General features: G+C 38.8%; 3 protein-coding genes across 9 annotated transcripts; all 3 read right to left on the bottom strand.

Annotated features, from left to right (window-relative positions):
- Positions 1-1370: 1370 nt before the first annotated feature.
- Positions 1371-9877, bottom strand: LOC132988065 (NEDD4 family-interacting protein 1-like). 6 transcript variants are annotated; one of them, XM_061055180.1, is made up of 8 exons: positions 9679-9877; positions 8103-8190; positions 5989-6119; positions 5047-5109; positions 4283-4370; positions 3994-4118; positions 3647-3713; positions 1371-2552 (listed from the first exon to the last, which is right to left on the bottom strand). In XM_061055180.1, the coding sequence occupies exons 1-8, from the start codon at positions 9706-9708 to the stop codon at positions 2449-2451; spliced, it is 696 nt and encodes a 231-aa protein (XP_060911163.1). In that variant the 5' UTR covers positions 9709-9877; the 3' UTR covers positions 1371-2448. The 6 variants fall into 6 exon arrangements, with proteins under 6 accessions (XP_060911163.1, XP_060911164.1, XP_060911165.1 ...); XM_061055181.1 differs by having other exon boundaries at positions 5047-5106; XM_061055182.1 differs by having other exon boundaries at positions 6001-6119.
- A 977-nt stretch (positions 9878-10854) lies between these two features.
- endou2 (endonuclease, polyU-specific 2) lies at positions 10855-16298 on the bottom strand. Of its 2 annotated transcripts, none has more exons than XM_061056271.1 (7): positions 16087-16298; positions 14765-14923; positions 14385-14493; positions 13398-13519; positions 12672-12784; positions 12216-12369; positions 10855-11234 (listed from the first exon to the last, which is right to left on the bottom strand). In XM_061056271.1, the coding sequence occupies exons 2-7, from the start codon at positions 14864-14866 to the stop codon at positions 10971-10973; spliced, it is 864 nt and encodes a 287-aa protein (XP_060912254.1). In that variant the 5' UTR covers positions 14867-14923; positions 16087-16298; the 3' UTR covers positions 10855-10970. The 2 variants fall into 2 exon arrangements, with proteins under 2 accessions (XP_060912254.1, XP_060912253.1); XM_061056270.1 differs by having other exon boundaries at positions 14765-14935; positions 16100-16297.
- Positions 16299-17463: 1165 nt separating this feature from the next.
- On the bottom strand, positions 17464-22879 carry rnf14 (ring finger protein 14). Its single transcript, XM_061055161.1, has 9 exons — positions 22801-22879; positions 21992-22150; positions 21613-21743; positions 21255-21444; positions 20442-20827; positions 20133-20361; positions 19100-19272; positions 18671-18801; positions 17464-18587 (listed from the first exon to the last, which is right to left on the bottom strand). Exons 2-9 carry the CDS (start codon positions 22140-22142, stop codon positions 18527-18529), a joined length of 1452 nt encoding a protein of 483 aa, XP_060911144.1. The 5' UTR covers positions 22143-22150; positions 22801-22879; the 3' UTR covers positions 17464-18526.
- Between the last annotated feature and the right edge of the window lie 272 nt (positions 22880-23151).

Raw genomic sequence — 23151 nt, 5'->3', positions numbered from 1 at the left:
TCTCTGTCTAACTTTATTCTGTGTTAGATCAAACATAGAGTAATGAACTTTCTAAACTAAGATCGTTTAAAGTTCACATGTTCAGCCCAGAGCTACTGAACATCTGTGGTTTCTGACTGAAACAGCTGTTTCTATTTTTCCAAAGTGCACGGTGCAGGAGACGAAATGGCTTCAGGAAATCTGATTTTCAAAAAGCACCAGTGGTGCGGCAAGTCAGAGGTAAACCATAGAAGAAAACATTTGTTAAAAATGTCAACATATATTTAACAGTTTCCTTTTAGTATGTTGTAAACTTTTTCCATCATAAGATCTCAATTTGAACACTTTTAACTCACCTTTAAAGTATACAACCACATGAAGCACTATGACTTATTCCAGTATAAAGCACTAGAAAAGCTTAGCACAAGTTTAGACTGGATTTATTCTAACATGGAAATCTGGTTTTCTAACCCTGTATGTTCTGCTTTTGGGGATAGTTGAATCATGTGCCGCTAAATAATAATTTTCCATTAAGTAAAAGTGACATTGCCCCTGTGCCCTGTGGAATATGACCTGAATGGAACTAAAATCAACCAAGCACCAAAAGAGGTCAATATCCGACCATGGTGGAGTGGAAAGACAAGGCGACGAGGTGATGTGACACCGTAGGACTGCAAGAAGTTTGCAAAGACTGTTCAGTTGGTGTCATCCAGGTGGGGTGACCTTCACTTCCTTTTCCAACTGCAAGAAAAACATTGCTGACATGTATAATTAGCTACCGCCAGCAGATCATCTCAGTTCTTGCACACATACACACACACACACACACATACAAGTGTCTGGTTTTAAATTTAGCATGGCTAAAAACACCTTCTCATGTCAGGAACTGTACATCATGGTCAGCTAGGCTTCCTCCTCTCTGTGGCTCAAAGCTGCTGCTGGTGGATCTCCACCTTTCTGCAGACTTGTGTTTATATTTATATCTTACAAAACCATAAGGGGGAGGTTGTTAAGGTAATATAAAACACGATCAAAGTCTAAAACAATTTGTTATCCACCAACAATTTATTGATAATGTACTTCTTTTATTTTAAGAAGAAAAAAAAACGTCATTTAAATATCCAAGTCGTAACGATCCTGAGGCAGAAATAAAACTGTTTATTTTGTTAATCATGGAATCCTTTAACTTTTCCAGAATTCAAGACACACCTGAGCTTTTCTTCTTGAAGCCCAGAGAAACATCTTTAAAACAATTTGACAGTTTTTGTCTTTATGTCAATACAAGTCGACGGTTTCTAACTGTAGATGTGGGTCGGCCGAGAGGAACCCGAATAACAAGCAAAGTGTCTGTAGGCTTTTCACCACTTGACAAATAACTCAACACCAAAATGTACATTTTGCACTTTAATTCCAAACATTTTCAAAGCAAATTGTTGTGATTAATAAGAATCATTCCACTTCCACTAGAATTAGGGTCAATTTTTGAGTAATGACTTTTTGATACTTCATTCAAATGTGAGGGTAAGAGAACTCTGCTCTGTATTGATATATTCCTGACTGGACAGAGTGTCCAATCAAATCTGGACACGCAAGTGCGAGTGCCTATTGATAGGGCTTCAGTATGGTTTATTTGATCAGAACCATCGCAATTGCACATCTGAATCTATCCGCATATCTCTCCTCATCACCATGTTCTTGAGCTAAGCGATGATCCTCGGCTTTCCCCAAAAGAAGCTCTGCTCATTGCTTCCCTGGAAATCCCTGAAGCGTTTCCTCTCTGCTGACATGCATCACAAACGACAAAACAGCTGTCCTGATTGCAAAGTGTTAGCACAGACGAAACATGAGGCAAAAATGCTGTAACAAACACAGCCCCTGATCTTCTATACATGTGGTCCTTAACCTGACCTCAAATACAATAATGTATCCCTTTTTGTCTTGCCCAACCTGAATTAAATACTTTTTTCACAAGGGACACAAGTAATGGTAACAAACACGTTGAACTGGTGCTTCATATATGTTATTTTACATTTACCATAACCCTGAAATAACCCATTGACCCCTGTACTGTAAACCACATCCTTCTAAAAATGACTTCATCAGAAAGAAGCCTGGTGGGGAAAAAACAAAAACAAGACTGCCCCCTTGTGGATAAGCAGGAAAACAGTGCATGCTGCTGCTACCAACAGATAATAAAGCAGTAAAATAAGGCTTTCATTTATACATCAAATACTTCATAATTGCAATTAGCACTTTACAGTTCACCACAAACAACTGAAAATGTTACAGATTTCTCAGCACTCACTATTTTACAGCATGAAGGGAAATTGGCATGGTATTGTCCCAATCACGTCAAGCAGAGGAAGAAAAGATGCTCTTTTCTCCCCTTTTAAATTTGATTAAGCCAGACATTGTGTCTCGCTGAAAGAGAGAAAAATAAATGATAATGAAAAGTGATCGATTGAGATCTCAGTAGATGAAGAGGACTCGAGTGCGGGGCAGGGTGGACAAAGTGTCTGCCATCTTGCGGATCCTGGCGTAGTTGATGAATCCTCGGAGGAAGAGTAAAAATCCTGAGGAGCAAAAAAAGAAAAGAAAGGGGGAGGGTGTTGGGTGAGACCAAAATAGAAGATCTTTTGGGAACAACACTGTTACTCATGTTACCAATTTGGTAAGATTGCAATGGCGTTGCTAAGGATGTGCAGTACAAACTAGTTGACACAAATATTTGTGCACAAAATACACAAAGGTTCAGCTCTAGCTACGCTTCCACAGGCATCTGACTTTCTTTCATGGCTTTTAAAGTTGAACATCAAAAGATTTCAAAGGGCATGACGTTCTCCCAGTTCAATCAGAAGTACAAACATTAAAGGGGCGATATGTAACTTTCAAAAATACTGCGTTTGTAGCGATACCACATGGCCGTTAGGTGAACTGCACCAGTAACATGTTGCTCACTCTCCCTTGTGTGCTCGTCATACGTGCTCGTACGTACAGAAACTTGCATTATCATCGGCCGCCAAACACTGGATATTTACCGGCATAATGTTTACAGAGGAGGTAAGTGGACATACACATGTGAAAGTCTGTGAAGGAGTCTGTGTGTCTGTATTCATTCTCAATCCTACAAATGACAGTCTCTGCAGGCACTGGCTGAGAGCAGGAGTGTGTGATGAGTTTGTCCGCCTTTGAGAACTCTTAGAACGGATAGAAGTGTGTGGCAGACGGCCTCTGGCTGTAACAAGAGTGTGTGATGAGGTTGTACTGTTGATCTCTGTAAGCAGAGCGGAGTGAGGAGGACGTTGAAAACGTGCATAAAATGTCACTTCCTGGAGCTTTCGCGGAAAATACGACCCGGGGAAACATTTTATACATACATACATACAACACAGATAGACAGTGAACATCTACTTTTTGACATCAGTTAACCGTTCGCTTATTAATAGGCGATAAAAAACTATTTATACATGTAAAAAGTTACATATAGCCCCTTTAACAACTGCTTTTGAAAACATCTGGTTCTTTGAAGAAAAAGACAAGACTGTGGGAATAAAAATATCAATAACTATTTTACTATGACATCTTCTGCTCCCAATGTACGAAGGTAAGTAAACGTATTACACCAAGGACAAAAACCCTTCTTTAGATTTTAATGCAAAATACTTACCCAAAACCAGGAAGACCCACCACAGCCAATACTGTCCATCAAAGTAACCAGGGAAGTATGTGGAGAACTGTGGAGAACCCAACAGAACAACAGAAACGACTGGTTAGAATAACTATGGCCTCAGCTGGTTTCCCTCAAATGAGTCCGGCATTTTAAAAGTTAAGGAATAAAGCGGCACACATCTCAAAGAGATCTTTGAGGAAAACTGTGCAACGAACCAACCACTACAAAAATAGCATTAAATATCAGAGTGGGGCTAATGGGTTGTTTGTGCATACATATAACCACATTTTATGAGTCTCGTTGTGTGTGATGTGTTTGTGCGTATATTTGGGTTATATATGTACCCTGACTATTAGGATCCATTTGATGAGAGAGAGCCCGAAGCCTGAGATGGCCCCGTAGCGGCCGGCTGCTGAGGTGGTCAGACAGAAAGACAAGAAGAAACCGATCCAGTTGAACAGGAATGCCACTGGGGGAAGGATTGAGGGAAAACAAAACTAAGCGTTAGACATTTCAGCAGAAAAAACAACAAACACAAACTTATCAGCAACATACTTTATACAAGATAGAATTTAATTTCTTCATTAAAATAAAGACAGAAAATCCTATGACTAGATTACTAGGGTTACTAACTGAAAAAGGTAAGCATGAAAATGCCATCGTTTCCTATCCTCAGCTGATCAGCATCTTCAAAGTCATCTCTGGTAACAAAGTCTTCATCCTGCGACAGAGAAGATCGAGAAAAAAAAGAGAAAAGAGTCAGCTAATTGCACACTCAAACAAATTCACCACAGCACAACATGACAGTAAAAAAACTCCAAATAAAGTCCCAGAGACAGATTTGACTGTCTGTGTTCACACATGCAGCTCATCCCGGAGGCTTTAGGAGTTTTTCAGGAGTGTTGTGCGAAGTGTGAACAAGGCTTATGAAACGGTTTCCAGCCTACAGCTCATTCAATTTTTTTTTTTACTTTTTACTCTTTTTACTTCAACATGTAAAAAATGTTCCATAATTCTACAGGTAAGTGAAGTGACTGAGAAATCTAAATCAAGCACAGGTAAGCCGCTTCTAGCAGAAATCAAGAAAGTATGCAGACAACAGACAGAAAATACAACACAACCACAGAAAAGACCATGTGAGACCATCACAAGACAGCAAACTAATCTAATTACACGAGTTACAGTTTGCCCAAAGGTCTGGGGTCAAATTCACTGTAGGACTTCAAAAAAAGCTAGAACATCCTGTAAGACTATCAGCTAATCACTAATTAGCACTCTATATACACAAACATACAATACATGTGGGATGTGGGGCACACATAAACAAAGTAGGTGCTTTACATCTGTATTCACACACCAAACAAGGACCAAATACACTTCCCACTCCTTCCAGTTACCTCTAGTGAACTGCGAATTACATCGTCAAAAGTCTCCAGGCGTTCCCTGTGCTGAGGCTGCTGCTGAGAGCAAGGCAGTGTGTGGCAGAGAAACACAACACCAACAATCAAACAGAGTGGCCTCAAATGCAGTCGCAAGGCATCACAGTAGCCACTAGAGGTCAGAGCTGAGCAGTCAATTAGTCAATACAGATATTTCAGCTTTTCCTTTCAACCTGTCACAGTAGCTTTTAAAGACACATCAGGTACGGTATGTATGAATAGATTGAATCTAAGTTTATGTTCAGACGATGATGTGCTTCACCTTTTGTAAATACAAATAACTGGAAAGGAGAGGGTTCCCATGTATACAAGTTTTGTGTTAACAAAAGAAAACAGATGTTTCCCCTAGAATTAGAGTTCTTAAAGCTTTGAGAAATATATATCAGACAGAGATAGATAAAGAATCATTATAAATGCTATTGGAGGTTTTTTTTTTTTTTTTTTTTTTATTTAAAGAATAAACCTGCTTCAAAATAAAAGTCAGTTTCCTCCTCGACACCTGGAGATTCTTTTAAAGTGCTAAAATGTCAACCTTGTCGCCTGTGTGATGACTGAAAAAAAGAAACAAAGGAGCTGAATAGCAAAACAATGTCTGGATTTTACACTGATTAACCTTTACCTCCATTGTCAATGAGGACTGATGTGAGGAGCGGGTATTGTTTGTGGTAGCAGTAAAGCAGGCACCAAAAAAAAGACACAGTTTTCAAAGTAAACATACAGCTTTGTTCTTTCCGTTTTGAAGACAAAACAAACCCATTCAGTTTCGAGGTGCTAAGCACTTCCTGCCTTGCAAACCTCCAGCTTGAGCACAAGTTCTAGTGCATGTCTGGGTGTGAGTGTACTGTGTGATTCAATGTGACTAAAGCCAAAAAAAGAGAGAGAGAAAAGTGATACACTCACTCTTCCTGTTACCAGAGGAACAGCAGTCTCAGCCTTGGTTCTTTCTGCTTCATCATAAGAGGGCAGAGTAGTCGCCACGTTGTACGACGGAGGCTTGGGGAAAGCCCCATCTTCCTTGTAGTCAAAGAAGGCTGAAAAAGAAAGAGAACAGATTCAAACAAAAGGTACAAACCTCCTGAATACAAAGTCTTAGTCTAGTTTAGCTGTCTGTTTAAAGCATTGTAAATAACTGACAAAACTGAAGCAACTACATAACATAAGTTTATAGTCCCCAGCTCTTTACACATTTATGTTCTGCAACAGCACTGTTATAAAGTTTTGCCTTCATTACACCCTTGTACTTATACAAAGCCTCCCTAATGGTGTAATATTAATGTCCCAGCGTGTACATTCACATTGCAATTTGGCATTGTGGAGGCGCGAGAGGCAGTGTCTGAGCACACAGCTTCACATGAACACACACTCAGCACTTTTCCGCCTTGCCAGCTCCAACATTACATCGCAACATTCTTCCCCCCCTTTACGCCTCTGTTTCTACCTTCAATGGCGGATCAGGGGCGAGCGACGTTACCCTATCATTCCGCATGTGGTACACATTGCACGCGAAGCGAAACAGAGGCGTGAATATTCCGCCTTCAACTGGCTCTTTGTAAGCACCAACTGAAGACGCTCTTCAATCTGGAAATGTTTCGATGCTTGAAAATATCTGAACAAGAGTTTCCTACTAACATCCCCAAACAAAAGAACTCAGTGATCTAATGAGATTAAAATGAAAGCATTGTTTTAGTCACTGAGGATATGTTTCACTGGCTCTATAGCTCACATGTTGGTTTTAAATAAGACACGTGTTCAGTATAAAGGTTCAACTTGTATGAGTCAACTATTATAACTAAGAGGCCGTCTATCCAGCTCCTCTAGAAAGAACGAGTCCTCATGGGAATGAGAATATTTAAACATTTGAGGAACTGGTATCCAACTATAGTGTACTCTGTAAACACCTTTTTAATTATTTACAGCTCAAGAGCTTTATTAGATCTAATCAAATCAATCTCTGTGTTTACACTTGGAAAAATGATATATACACTCAAAGACAAACAAGAAGTATTTCCTATTTCTCTACAGTGTATCTCAGGGATAATGATTGATATCATATGTTGGATGAGGCTGGTGAAGGTTATAATCTGTAATAGAGATCTATTTGTAATAGCTATATATCTGTGGAATATTGAGCTTTTACCATCCAATAATATGTTCACTCTTTGATTTGTTTAAGTTCTCAAAATACTGCTGCTAATACTATTGTACCATTTTGAATATGGAATATTCGTATCAATTTGTCTTATTTAAAACTGTATATATGTGTTTCATTTGTGTTTCTTGTAAATGGAATGATTTAAGATTGATTATTAAATGCTATGTATATGTTTTATGTCAAGCCTCCTCGAGGGACTTATTGGGCGAAACACCAGTGAAGAGAGGTTCCCCATCTGACCAATCCGGTGATGATCTGGCTCTCGCTTCCCATCAGTGTATCATACGGTTGAGTTGTGGGGGGCCAATAGGGGCCACGTGGTAGGGTAGGTACAATCAGCATTGTCACTACCTGGCTAGCTCGCATAAACAGAGCCTGGGTCTGTTGAAGGTGGGAATGCTGTTTTGGTAGTCGTGGTTTGTTATGTAATTTATCAGGAGGGCAAAGTGGCATAATTGGATTGGAATTCACTGAGCGCTTATCCTTTCATTAGGGCACAAGTATCATGTGTTTATTTCATTAAAATGTTATAGATATTTTCAATTTTTGTAAGATGAATTTACTCTTTAGAATTTAAGATTGCTTAATAAATGCTTTGTATACGATTCCATGTGTTTGAATCCATAAAGAGTGCACTGCTTGTATATACTGTATACCCCTTATGATGCTTTCATTTTTGCTTGCTTATATGCCTTCATTGTTTTTGTAGTCCACACTCATTGATTGTTAACATCCTCCAGAAATCCTATACGGATATGTTTCCTCAAGTTCTCCCTGTGTAAAACACATATATGACTCCCCTATTCCACCAAAGCAAATTACCTCAGCATCAGGGAAACATCTGGGTGAATTAGGGACTTACCAGCATTTTCTGCTGTGGCGCTGCTGTATGGGGGTGGGGCATCAGCTGCTACCTGTGGACTCTCCTCTGGGTCCTCCTCATTTGGCAGCTGAGAGAGAAAGAGAGAGAGAAAGAGAGAGTGAAAGAGAAAGAGAGAGAGAGAGAGAGAGAAACCACATCCTGGTTTATTTAAGGCTACACTGCATAGGTGGCAGCCCTGGCTGCTTTCCATTTGAAACAGATGAGGTAAAGAAGTTTAAGTGTAGTGTATATATTTTCTATTTTTGTAAAAAGAGATCATTGCAACACGCTGGTCTTCTTAAACACTACCTGAATAACAAAGAGTATATTAAATGATCAGAGAAGTGGGATGGAAAATTCAAACAGGAAACACATGAGCAGGGGAAACAGTGTCTATAACTTTAAAGACAGAGTCTTGACTGAACTACAGTCTTTACCATTGATTCTGGTTAACAAGATTAAGACCATTTGATTAACTAACACTTGAGTATTTAATAAGTCTCATGTTTTCTTTCTTTAAATCTCCTCAAAGAAAACTCGTTGTGAATGGGGACTGTGTTGACAGGTGACTGGCTACATGTAGGCCTACATTAAGTTAACTCTTACTGGCCAGCCATTACTTGCTGGCCATACCCAGTGAGTCCTTTAGTAAAAAAGGTATCTTTAATGCGGCTAAATATGCAAAACACAACATATTTTACATTCATCTTCAAAAATGAGTTTTTAAACAAATAGTCCATCAAATAAAAATAAAAAAAAATGGATGGAACATAAAAGCAGTGTAAAACCAATTTGGCCACTTGGAAATTTTGGATGGCATTTTTTATATTTTTTGGATCAAACAATTAAGAATATAATCAAAATAAATCAAATTAAATGTTAGTAACAGCTCTAACAGAGTCCTCGTCACATATGTAAACAATAACAACATGCTTGGTATTAATCATGACAGTATCGTGACATTTTTCTGGAAAAGGGGGCTTTAACCAGCTTTCACTTAAGTCAATGTGTCACTTTTAGCACTATCTCGGTGTCCATTTACTAAAAAAAAGAAAGTAGGCCTGAAAGAAAAGAGCTCAGCCCAAACAAAACACAGCTAGCTAAGCTACCTGTTTAACTAAATGGAAACGACACACCCACTGCTGGTCATGTGCTACCCAGACATTTCCATAAGCATGTACTAATACACACAGGACAGATAAGAGTTTATCTTTTAATCCCAGTAAAACGCTTAATATGTGGCAAACAGTAAAACCTAAGACACCTTAAGAGACAAACATATAATTAAGTTAACATTCATGTGACGTGAGGTTGATATCCTTTCTAGCTAGCTAGCTAACTGGGACACGTTAATGTACTTTTTATGTTAGCTTCACCAGGTGAGATGATCTAGGTGATCTATCGTAATAAACCCGAACTAATTGGTGATAATGACGTCACTCTAGAGAGTCTAGAGATTGTGAGCTTCCGTAAGTAAGTGCCAGTGCCATTTTTGACAGTAAACATCCAACGTGAGCGTCGTGATAAATGTTTAACGTGTTTCGCTTGTAGATATATTTCTGATAGTTTATCATACCTGCTGATATCTGGCGCTCGGCTCGGCCATTCCGATCCGACAATCAACAACAGAGAAATGTAAACGCCGCCGGAATCTAGAGAGAACACCCCCAAATTATATAACTGTACAAACTGTGAAGTGAATCCACGCCACAATGAAAACCTGTTTCACCCTCGACTCGACTCGACTGCTCAGTGTTTGTCACACCACTGTCAAGCGCGGAGGGTTGTTAGCGTAATACATTACACTTCCTGTTTGCCTTTCAAAATAAAGTTCAAAATGAGAAGCGAAAGTAGTTTCGTTGTAATTACTGAGTTATTATTGGTGAAGTGATTAGTATCAATCATACCATACCATGTGTTTTTTTTTCTTGGCTACTTCTGTGTTATGTCAACATTTTTGGTAAAATAAATAAAGAATTGCTATTATTTTGAAATATGTTTCCAACCATTTCTTACATCATATCTTAGATGTCACTTTCTTGACGCAGTCATTACTCGCCACTTGATTGACGTCAATGGTCAAAACAAACCCTCCACTGCTCCCATTTGAAACGAAGCGAAACAACAATTAATATTATTGAAACGCTCATTTTATATAGGCTACCTTCATCAGTGATGCAAATAAAGGTTGATTTGGCTGAGAATTCACACTGACACCCAGCTACATACATAGACATTAAGGTCAATTAAAGTAGGCTATATTGAGTAGAAGACACCTCACAACACGTCTAAAAATCCAAATCACAGCTGTGTATTAATCATTGGCAGATTATAAAGCCAATATTTTGGATAGGACGTGACAGGGATATATATCAGGTGTGCAAAATATTGTATATCCAGATCATTTGAATAATAACAAATATATAACATAATGAGAAACAATTCTAACATCACTGCTACATGCAAGGTGTTAAGTTTGAAGATCATACTGAAACTGAGATTTGATAAAGAATAAACTTGTTTAACCTACTCTTTAACATTTATGTCATTATAAAGTGAAGAAAAGTGAGAAACTGAAAGAGATCAATACCTGCATTCAGGTATTTGATCGCAATTTCCAAACGTTGAGAGTAACTCATGAGCAGTCAGTCAAAGATTAAGCAGTAGCATACATAATTCATTTATGTATCACTCACTATAATCTTTAATCTTCTCTCAGAATTGGTTTCATTGTGCAATAAGAACAAGTGAATCAGGGTCTTGTAAGGTTTTATTGTTTCTTAATCTAAAATAAAAAGAACACAACAATACCTGTGACACTTTGTATGCGAGTTCAAGTGTTGGAGAAGTTAAATCTGAAATGAATTTCTAATTACGTTTGGCAGGGTTCTGGTATTTCAGAAGCACAGGGTAAGTGGTGCCTATGTGCTTCTGGTTGTAGTGGTGGCAAACAATCTCCACGTCGTAGTAACTGAACTGGACTTTGACACGCTCGTTGGGTGAGCTGAGGAAACAGAGGGTGTAGAGGGCGATCTCAAACTCCGGGCTGACACCGATGAAGATGCTGCCTTTGGGCTTTATACCGTTCTTCCAGCTGAACTGTAGCGCCAGGATGTGTTTGTTCTCGTCCGGCTGCAGTGAGAGAGAGAGAGAAAAGAGATCATTTAGTGATGAGGGAGCAGTGGAGAAGGGGGGTAACGGATGAAGAAACATGTAGGGTGGTTTTAAAAGATTGATCAGTGCGTTCTCTACATTCTGAGAGGAGTATATATAAAAAATCTTTTCTTCATCTCACATTTTGAACTTTGTGTCTCACAATTAAAACCAAGTGTCTCACAGCATAAGCTTATAAAGTCGTAGCATGACTTTGAACATGTGTAACACACGAAGCTGCATTAAGGACTAGTGAGAAGTGTAGAAAAGGGTTTATAAAATAATGCGGTGTTTCAAAGTACAGGAGGCTCCGTCTGTGATTATACTAAAAATGTGTTTTATCTAACTGCAAATCGTTTCAAATATAAACCTTGTAACAGAAGCCACAGGGAGCAAATATGTCATTTTAAAGCTGTGTTCACATATGATAATCCCCTTTTTTTTTAAGTGTACTTAAAGCTAGCCCCAGATAATCCCATACCTCAACACATATATCAAGCAAGAAGCAAACTACTGAACACAAAACATATTGATTCTCAAGCTTTAAACAGCTCAGAGGCAAAATTCAAAGGTTTAGGTGAGAAAGACAAAATTCAAGGGAGCGAACGTGGTCTTAGCCTGAAGTTAGGTTTATCATCTATGTGCTTCTGTGTGTCTTCTTATTATGATTACAGTACGTGATTTTGGTATGACAGATTTTTTTGTATGTATGTGGTTATGATTGTGATAACTTTGTTGTTTTTGTTTACTCTAAAAAAATCACAACTCAAAAAGTATGTTGCCTTAAAAAAATAAAACTGTGAAAATGTTGATTTCCCATGTCAAACAGGAAGATAAATATCATTTTATGTATTGACTTGATACATGAATGTCTCTCATGTTGTACATACATATACAATTCACATTCTTTTACTATTTTGGTACATTTTAATCAAAGCAGGGAAAACAATGACATCATACCTGAGGTGAATTTGCATTGACACTGTAGCCTTTATAGTCAATGTGTCCCAGCTTTTCTTGGAGGTAGAGCTGGATCCAGTTGTGAAAGCCAATGACTGTTCGCCTGCCTCTCGTCTCTCCAACAAACACGTGCTCAAACCCTGAGGAGTCTGGCCTAATGGGAGTTAGAGGGGAGAACATGAGACCACTTACAGATTTGCTGATTCATTGTTGTGCTTATAATCTGCTCCACGCTCAGAATCTGAAAACTCTGCATCAAAGAAGGAAACCGAATTGAATGGAGTCATGTGCGATCAGGGCAAAATCACTGTTTTGTAGCAACATTTCATCTTGGACATGTTCCACTCAAAGTGATGAAGAAACTGAACGTGCTACACGGAGGCAGTTTCATAGAGTGGGACGGTTACCGTCTAAGTGCCAGATTCCACTGGTGAAGTGATATTTAGGTCCACCCACCTGCTGGATCCTCTCCTCGCATAAAGTTCAAACCAGATTCTGTACAGCTGCTCCTTGAATTTTGTGTTATCTGCCGGAGAGAGGTTCTTCTCTACCAGGTATTTATGAGCAATCTGCAAACAAACAAGAACTTCCTGTCAAATGTTTGAGTCTCATACAAAGTGACACTAGTAGCTTAAGGGTTAGCAAAATCATATTGTGAGACCACAAGTTTATATATATATATATATATATATATATATATATATATAGATATATATATATAGGCCTACATGTAAACCTAATTGATTTACTGATTTGTTGACTCCCTTAAGAGCCAACAGCACTTTCTTACCTTCTGCCCAACATTATTCACAAACTTATAACTTAAAAAAAAACTTGAATCTTTTACCATGCTAATATTAGCATTTAGCTGATGGCAAAGCTGTGTCTGCGTAAAAGCCCTCAGAGGCACTATTGTAGCTGTAGACTTTTGTCTTATTGTCCTGACCCAACCATTAAAAACCTTGGAGCAGAACTGGTCAATTATCTGCATTCATTGTTCTGCAAACACTGCATTGCTTGTCTGTTTGGTACGGATACTACCTCAAGGTGTCTAAGATATGATAAGAACATAACAACAACAGATGTGTTCTGTTTATACCTCTCATTAATACTTGATTGAAATGGGCCTTTATGAGGCACAGCAAGAGAGGAGGGTTTGTTTTAAAATGTGCCCACAGGTACCTTCATGGTGGGAGTCTGTATGATGAGGTCCAAGAACTTGTGGTTCTCTGCCACCTCCTCCGGGGTCACAATTTCTGGCTCACCGGTGTCGCTCTCATAGTTATCCAACAGGGAGATAAAGGCTGCAGAAACAAACACAGACACTCTTCAAAAAGTGGTTTAGTCAAACCGCCTGGGATCAAATTAGATTTTTGGGAACATAGTACCGGTAAATGTTTATGTGCAGTCCAGTCCCAAGAAACGTGACAACAGAGACGCTGATCACAAAACATCAAACTCAGAATAGTTCAGACAGAAAGTGTCTTAAAACCCAGATTTATGTGTTTACTGTGATACGTTTTGTTTTAAATGTCTCACCAGCTCAGATAATTAGGTGAAGGACAGTGAAGCAGACTGCTAAAGGCTGAGCTAACATAACAAATAACAAGGAGGTAGGAATACTCCCCCTTTTCAATGGAACAGCAGCCTCAGGGTGAACTCTGAATACAAACTATTACATAACCCAACAGCCTTTACAGCTCGGTGCCAGGGTATGATTCCTCTCACAAGCTATAGAAAATAATTCAGGATCACTAGATGAAAAATTGCTGAAAGGAAGCTTCAGCTGTTATTTAGAGGATGAAGGGGGAAGCCGCTGATTGGGGGAACATCTTTGTCTTCACGGCGCAGTGAACTCAGCGTGCTCTGTGCTTATGCAACATGCCACTGTTCGTCATAAGGAGATTATCAGTCGATGAAAAGGCTTTACTCTGACGGGGGGCAATGTGTGAAGAGATCAAGACAAATCAAACACTTTCTGACACAGTGCAGTTGTGCAACAAGCAGTAACTAATACCTCACCCAGAACACCCAGCTGTTGGCGGCAACATCATGAAGGAATATACAAATTCTTTTGTAGATTTAATTTATAAATTTAATTTAATTTATAAAATGAATGTGTGTAACTATCTAAAAATAAAAAAAATTCCTTTAGCCTCATGCACTTACCTAAAAATGTCTCCTTCTTGAAAATGTTCTCATCGACAAATGTAAATAGAGGGTATCCTGCTCCATCATTGTTGTCGTCGTTCATGGCCAAGCTGTCTCCAGCTTTGCCCTGAGGAGAGAGGAAAAAGAGGAGAACCATTCAAAACTATCAAATAAGACCTGACATTTATTGGTGTTACATGTGTAAAAGTTAATACAAGATGCTGGCCAAAACTGAGCTGAGGCTCTTAAATAACTAAGTTACCATGTGAGCCACTGCAGCTGTTTGTTTTTTTTAAGGCCAGCTAGTTTTCCAGTGAATGTAGAACACATGGACATACATAATGAAATACTGCAGCTAAAGAGAGCGGTGTGGATCTGGGACTGTGTGCATTGTGTACCTGCAGAGAGATCCTGTAGTCTTTCCCAGGTTTCAGTCTGTTGACATCATTGTCCCACAGCTCCTGCACCATGGCCGACAGCTCTCTGTCACTCTCAATCATGATGTGACCTCACTCTTGTTCTCGGTCCCGCAGTAGATGAGCTGTCGATGGTTTGGCCTTACTTTATCTCTAACAGGAGAGGGAATAGTTCATGAAGCCTCTGACTTCGAGTTGTCACAGATGACTACTGACAGTTTAGCAGTTTTAAAAGATTTGATCTATAAAGCTACAAGAACTGAGTTGTGAATTACTTTCACATCACTTAACTTGAAGCTTGATTCAGTAACTTTATATTTACAGGATGGCCTATTCATAAAGAATTCAGGAGGAACAGGGGTGAGCTGTGAGATTTAGGGAGAAGTGCTAAATGAGTAACTTGTTTTTGTGTGTATTGAACTCTCTATGATGATTGATTATGGAGGGTATATGTCGTTCACAAACAATGAAGTCTTTTTTTGTACAGATGATCGAACATAGGAATTGATTTTGTCGCTGTTGTTGCAGAGCTTGCTAAAGCCCGGAGGGCAAGTATTTATTTTGATTCCTCTGATTTTACGAGTGTCATGTTTCATGGTGAGTAAGAATTTGTGAAATCTGACATTGTTTAGGCTTTGATGGCTTTGATTATTTAGTGAACTGTTCCTATTGTAGTTGAATAAAGTCTTCATTACTTGAGTGTGAAAAACACCTTTCATATCTGAAAATGTCACACAAAAAACACTTAGCTGATGCTTTAGATCCTTTGAAAGAATAATAAAATGTGTTTGAGTGCATACTTAATAATACATTCATGTAAGCTAAGTTGTTAATTCATCCCAATGAAGCAAAAAAGCTTGTTCAAGTTAAAATAATTGACCTCAAAGAGCTTGTTTTACTTTTTTAAACAGCTAAAATATTTGTATGATACTATGTGTGAGACATATATAGGCTTATGACATGTAACAAGCATCCTTGATTAAGGGATTATAAGGCCCACATTAATTTATATTAAGGAACTCTATTTAAAGCTTCACTTTTTGCACACAGTCTCAAAGCCTTTAATAAAGTTTCATGTCAAGTTAGTGTGGGCCTGTGACTGTAAAATTGTTTAAAAACTAACAGCCTCCTCAGCCAGGCAGAGCTTATCTCTTTGACTCAACGCTGATGTTCCAGCACAAATCCTCTGCTTTTCATAGAATCATTGGCTGGCAGAATATCACACATCCATGACACTGACACAGGTGACTTCATCATCACAGCCTGAGCCCTAACAGGCCACGATCAATTAGCCCCCCCACAACAAAATCTACTGACCTTTTTCCTTCGGAGTCTGTTCTTGTCTGTTTGGTTCGGCGAGGGAGAGAGCGATGAGTGATTTCAGGGTAACTGAAGCTCCTCAGTGTTGACCAGGTGCTGCTAGTGATGGTTTCCTGTGTTTGTGAGAGCAGGTGTCTTTACGGGCATAGTAACAGTTAGGGCAGTCTGTCGGTCGGTGTGTGGAGAAAGACAGGCAGGGGCTGCAGGGGGGGGGGGGGGGAGAGGGGCCATTTTAAAGGGTTATCCCCTGTCAGCAACTCTAGCCAAAGGGATTACACCATGTTGTCGTTCCTTTTCAATCTCAGGCTTCAACGTGGGCTCTTTGTTTCTTTAGTGTTTCATTGTTTTCTCTCTGTCACAGCATAACCTCTGGATTACAGGGTAAATATGGGTCATTTTGCAGGTAAGAAGATGATGTAAAGGCTTAGACATACTGTATACTTAACAAACTAAAGACAAACACATCTCTTAATAATACATTAAAACACTAAATCTTGGTTTAATCATTTGGTCTCAACCAAATAAATCAGCAGCAAAACAAGGCTAGTGCTGTTTGTGAACAATATGGGGGGTAAGAAAAACCTGTTATACTTCAACAAGGTCCACCATCTACATTAAAGTCATAATGCTATTGTTTTCTTTGTTAAAACTTGTCAATCAATGACTCAAAATCTGTCCTTTTTGATGAATATTATATAGAAAATGGTATTAAGATGTTAATAAGGTAACTTATCTTACATTTTTTTTAAATGTTAGATAATAAGAATGTCTTATAGAAAACAATCTGGGCTCAAAAGTGAAGAAGTCTCTGATTTTTCATGAGAAAGGGAGACAAAGATCAAGCCAAGCTTTAAAATGTGCACCGTGACGCTTCCTGCGTGTCTGCTATGAAATTATGTTTCCAACAACTAAATGACAATGTTGTTTACATCACTTATTAAATAATACGTCCAAGGTAACATGAACGTACTTAAAATGTATGATCCGAAACTTGATGGCTTCATGGGATTTAGCTCTGACTTTACATCCTATATAGCTCTCAGGTGTTTAGCTGTGGTGTCATATTTTTGCTTTCCCTTTAAATAGGAGTGTGATTTTAAGAATAAGAAACATCAACTTAATTGTTTTAATAAAGCTAGACAACTGTTTTCTCTCATGATTTTTCCTTCTGACATTGAACAGCTGTATGTGACTGAAAATATGTCTACCTCTGTAGATGGAAATCATTTTAAGCTTCTGCATAGCTGTGCATCTTCACCACAGACTGTGTGTAAATATCATTAATGAGCTACACACAGTGAAAGCATAAGTGCTGGGTCAGTTATTACCAGTCTTTGACGCAATAAATAGAATAGACATCATTCTATGTTGTAACATTTATTTCGAGACAGTTTTTGGAATCGGTGAGGAGAAAATCAGTGATTAAGTCCACCTAGTTCTGTTCAAATAGAACTGCTTGCATCATCTGCTCCCTTTGTGAACAAACGCAAGAGAGAAAAACAATAAATTATACATGTTTAACAAACATTATACAAAATATTTTTTGTATTTCTAGACATGATCAAGATACTCTTTGTCCTTTCCTTGACACTGATGTTTGGCAACCAAATGAAAAGATGAGTTGTAAAAAGCAGGTTTTGAATAAATCCAGCCCGTTGGCTGTTATCGAGCTGTTACCTCGCACCGAAGTCCCGAACAAAAACACACCATGATTCCAATCCCCATTACCCAATCAGAGGATCTGCTATATGCATGATACTAGAACTCATTATGAACCCATTTCCCACAACCAATCTCATTAAATTCCACTTCTTAACCCACCTGGCTTTTCTCATAAGACCTTCACAAAATGTGTTTGAATGAACTCATCATAACAACACTTTGTACAGAGCACTGTGAGTCAGGAAAAGCTTCCTAAAACTGTAACAAACAACAAAACCCAAGAAGTTATGAAATCAAAGTGGAGTAACGAATCTTATCCTTCGTTTTATTCTGTATCATTATTGCATGTGTATGATCCTTTTATTGGATCATAAAAATATATTTCATTATTCACACTCAAGTTTATTTAAAGTTAATTTTTCTTTTTCCTTGTTTTGATGTGACTTTCTAAGTCAGGCAAAGACGTTGCTGAATGCTTCGATAAATATTTGAAGGGGTTTACTTTTACTACTATTACCACTGCTTTCTTGTTCTATTCCTTTTGAGATTAAAGATAAATCTTTCCTTTCCTGATTCTTTGATATACGCGAAATCTGCCATTTATGTTTCATACCAAAAGCTGTCTTTCAAGTGTTGAAAAACGCTAACATTGGTACACAGCTGTGTAAAAAGACATGTAGTGAGAGCCAGAGTTAAGGTGATGGTAATGTGAGATAAAGTGCATTGAGATGGAGCATACAGCTGTAAGGCTCTGCACTGCAGTCAGTCCTCCTCATCGCTCCAGAAGGCATCTTCTTCTTCAAGATCCACACCCTGAAAGAGTCTGCAACAGGCGAGAAAAACACATTACACCAAGCCTCCAGAATGGCAAATGACTGAAAAAAAGACAAGAAACACATCACTCACTGGCTGTAACACGGCGAGTTGGGGTTATTATAGTGACTGTATGGGTTGACTTTGCTGAGCAGGCCCTGACACAGCCAACAGAAGTATTGTCTACAAGAGGTACAGGTCATCTTGTTACAGCCATCTGCTTTCTTTTGGAGACACAGAGACAAAGGCAGAAGTTAAAAAGGACTCACTAACCAGAAATGAGCAATACGGAGTACCTGGGACTAGGCATAGGAATCTTCTGGAATAATACAGACTAGACAATAAATGTTTTCAAACAACTGATTATCAGTCATTTTAAAGCAGAATCATTGTTTATCTATTAAAGGCTTTCCTCATTATGTCTTTAATAAAAAGTATAAAAAGAAATGCTCCTACTAAAAACTAACAGTAGAGAGGTTATAGCCTGTTGTACTGGCCTATTGCCAGAAGGGGGAGCCCTACCTGAATATTGGTTCCACAGCGAGGGCAGGATTTGCAGTTCTCATTGAGCCAGTCTCTGCTAAAGGATTCTTCCACTGCTTTCTGGATAACCCTCTTCCCAAAGCGTTGCTCCATGAACTTTTGCCCCTCGTTTGAGGCCGACAGGTACTCGTCTCGGAGGTTACGTAATTCATCTGTGGCACAAGACATAAGCAGGGACAGCTGTTTTAACCAGGGGGGGGAATAAATCAGGATTTGGAAGGATAAAATCTGTTGTACGTACCGGTATAGAAAAAAATATATTACACAAAACCATTGGAAGACCCTACAAACCATTATTATTCACAATCTCTTGACTCCATAATGAACCTTAAGTATGATTAAAGGTCAAAATGGAACATCACAACTTTTCATTCAGTTTATATTTATGTTATTTGTTATATATTGGAATTTCGCACATTTTATGAATCAAAAACATATTCTCAATTTCACAGAGTCTAGCATCAGAACAAAACAGGAGGATGACCTGTGTGAGAACTTTAGGATAAATACATAATTGTATATACTCATACCTTTGAACTTAACATTTGTTCAGTAATAATTTTGAACAATTAGGTTAACGCTTTAGAAACAGATTCAGGGCAAATTAGTGGTTCTTTATGATATCCTGAGGAACAAACTGACATTTAGTTGAAGGGTAATGAACACAACACACAATATCAGTTTCATTCAGGTCATCATTAATGTTCGCAGCCTATGCCTTTTAATATTTATGTAATAGTCTTCCTATGTTTAACTCCCTTCAATGTTTCTGGCTTCAACTCATATTCACAGAGAGGAGAACATGAACTCATAAGAATATGTTGCTTCACAGATTTGTAGCAGAAAGTCTTTTCCTGTTTTTGTTTTTCCATTTTTCTTGAAACACAGCAAAGGTTCCAGATGACCGCTAAGTTAACATTCGTCAATATATAATTAAACAATGCTGACACAACAAATGCTCTTCTCTTGCTACCCTAAATTACAAAATGACTGTTAAATGCATCGACATTACCTGCAGGGATTTTGCAGTTGGAGAGACCATGATAGCCCAGTTTGCACAGAGTGCAAAAAGCATATTGGCAGGCAGAGCAAATGCCCATGGTCGTGTCCGGCTCTACCATAACAGCAGTGCCACAGTGCTGGCGGGGACAGTAGACCACATCAGCCATGAGGTCCAGACTGGATTGAAGCAGCAAGCGATCATAACGGGCAAACAGCTCCTCATCCACCAGCTGCTTCACCTGAAGAAAACCAAATATTTAAATAAACAGAGTTCAACACATACTGTACATGTACACATCTAACTGTAGCACTTTCTTACCTGCAGAGGTGTGGCTAAGGAGGTACATCTGGGCTCAGGGCAGTTAAGGCACTGAACGTTGCCATCTCGTATTTGGATCTGGAAGTATTCAGTCATGCAGGCCTTGCAGTAGACATGCTGGCATTCCTTAAAGCAGAGGCAGTTGGAGCCCAGCTTCTCCACAAAGCAAATCCCACAGCAGAACACCTTGCCGTCAAACACTCTCTGGCGCTGTGCCTCATCAAAGTCCAGGAGCTGAGGTAGGAGGTCGGCACGTGGGTCCATCAACAGGACAGCCCTCGGGTCCAGATGAGAAGTTGAAGACAAATTCAGATCCGACTTTTTCTTCTTCATTTCTATTTTATTCTCCTCTGAGTTTTCAGACGTACTCCCACATTGCGCCACAGCTGGACAAAGTTATAAATTTATATCAGAAATGTGATTAGAAATATTTCATTTTCCATTTTTCAACATTTTAACAAAAGTGTGCTCTTTACAGACACTTCAATTCAATTCAAAATTGTTCGGTGTTGGAAATGTTTTGAATAACGTAACGTAAATTTACCGAGGACTCAAACATTTGTCACAATGGAAAATCAGGGTGAATAAATGTTTTATATGCTACACCAAGCTACTCTAAACTCTCAGCCCATCTTCTTCCAACGGAACAACACTAATAGAAGTGACAACCTTGATGCTCTTTCAACTTTTAATGACAGAAAATAACTTCATAGTGACCTTTCCGGCCCCTATGATTATTAGACGGACATCTTAGCTAATGCTGAGACAAAAAAACATGGCAATAATTGAATGAATTTCTAACAAATACTGTACCTGTGGCTGCTGGGTTGATTTTCCTGCGCTCACCACCTGTCTTACTTCCTGCTCTGATGACTTCAAGAGGAGATTGGATTCCCAGGAAGTTTAGAGCCTCCTCTTTGAGAAGCTGGATCCATGTGAAGAGAATCACACAGCCTTGGTTCTCCTCCCAAAGCTCATCCAGGCGTCTGCACAGAGCACTCATCTGAGGAGGCCCAATGGAAAAGGTGAAGAAAGCATACCTCTTTCTTTGTTGAAACCAAACAATTACTCTTTTAAAAGCTCAAGCCACTCAGTTGAAATTGAGTAGATTCAGGTTAAGATTTTATCAAATGATGTGACACAGAATTAAAGAGGCCAAAGTGAGTCTAACCTGTGTTCTGGTCATCCATTTAGAGCTGAGGGTGAAGACTGGAGAGGATGTGGATGGATAGTCTGCAGGAAGCTCAAAGTTCAGAACCAAATGAGGTAAGAAGCAGATGTTATATTCCATCTCCCTTTCTCCTGCAGCAGACAAATAAGAATTAATAAAAATCTTCACAGAAGTGAGAATCATACATTTTTCTTATTAATAATAATAATAATAATAATAATAATAATAATAATAGGAAAGGAGGAGACAATACTGTAAAAGTTGCACTAAATTGACCTAAGGCTCTGTAATAAAGTGCCTACTACACATGACATGTGAATTGATTCATACTTTAGTTGTACACCTTGCACTTGTTTTTACTTCTGACAAACAGCTGTACCTTTGACAACAACTTTGAAGTCAGGGGGGAGCTCCAGGAGGAGTTGTATCTCTCCCCCCTGAGCCGACTCCGCCCGGTGAAACTCGTCTTCATCATAAATACTTGTCAAAGCAAGCAACTCATCCTCCTGGGCTTCCTTGTCCTCAGACATTTACATTCCTGCAACACGTATAATTTTGACATTGGTTATTAAGGAAATCCACTTAAAAATGAATCATTTAAAACACATGGATAAAGCAAAGCAGTAAAACACGTTGATCACAAGCTACAATCAACACGACTTATAACACAAAACACAAAACTCAGCACACCCTTAAGCTCTAATGTGTTAATCATTTTTGACTGATAACAAGCCCTTTTACAGAGACATCAATGATGAACATAGTTTGTTGGCTAACGTAACTTTGACGTGATATAACGTCAGCCTAGCTGTGGCCCTACCTAACCAAAATGAGGCTCAAAGGTTAGGACGCTAACGCTACCTAGCAGTGAGAAACTGTATCCTTACTAGACGTGCTTGATTTGTTGTGATAGTTTCACACTCGCCGAAATAACCGTGGCTGTTGCTGTAAACAAAAGCAAGCGGGTAAACTTCCAAAGCTACCACGTTTGAAGGCTAGCAGTAAAATGTTGAAGCTAGTTTTGGTAGCAGTGCTAGCTGATGTAAACAGTGGCTAAGGCTAGAGTCAGAACTCTGCTTTAACTTTTCTTCTTCGGTACAATTTAATACTGAGTTTAGCAAAGCTGCTACACTCGAATACACGCGTGGCAACACCGTAAAAAACAGTAAACCATGAAGTCTTTCTCACCTTATCCAAGCCAAGTAGTAGTGACTCCTGCACCTTTACTAGTTCATGACTGGGGCAGTGTGTGTGTATGTGTGAGGCAGCGCCCTCTGCAGGCGGCTTGACGTACTACATGACTACAGTGTAACACAGGGGTCTCCAACATTTCTTTATCTGAGAGCGACTGCATTTATTTACATAGCACACATCAGATGAATTAAGCTACTGTATGTACACGTGTGAAATTGCAATAAGTAAATGCTTATCAATAATCTTAAATTCACATCAAGGTCCAAAAAGAAAACATAAATATTTTACACTTCTTTTTGTGCCACATAGTAAGCTATGTTGCTGAAAAATCACATCAAAATGTCC

The sequence above is a fragment of the Labrus mixtus genome, chromosome 14 (assembly GCF_963584025.1).
Source record: "Labrus mixtus chromosome 14, fLabMix1.1, whole genome shotgun sequence".
Classification (NCBI taxonomy): Eukaryota; Metazoa; Chordata; class Actinopteri; order Labriformes; family Labridae; genus Labrus; species Labrus mixtus.
The sequence above is the reverse complement of the archived record's forward strand: the minus strand, read 5'-3'. Positions and strand labels throughout refer to the sequence as shown.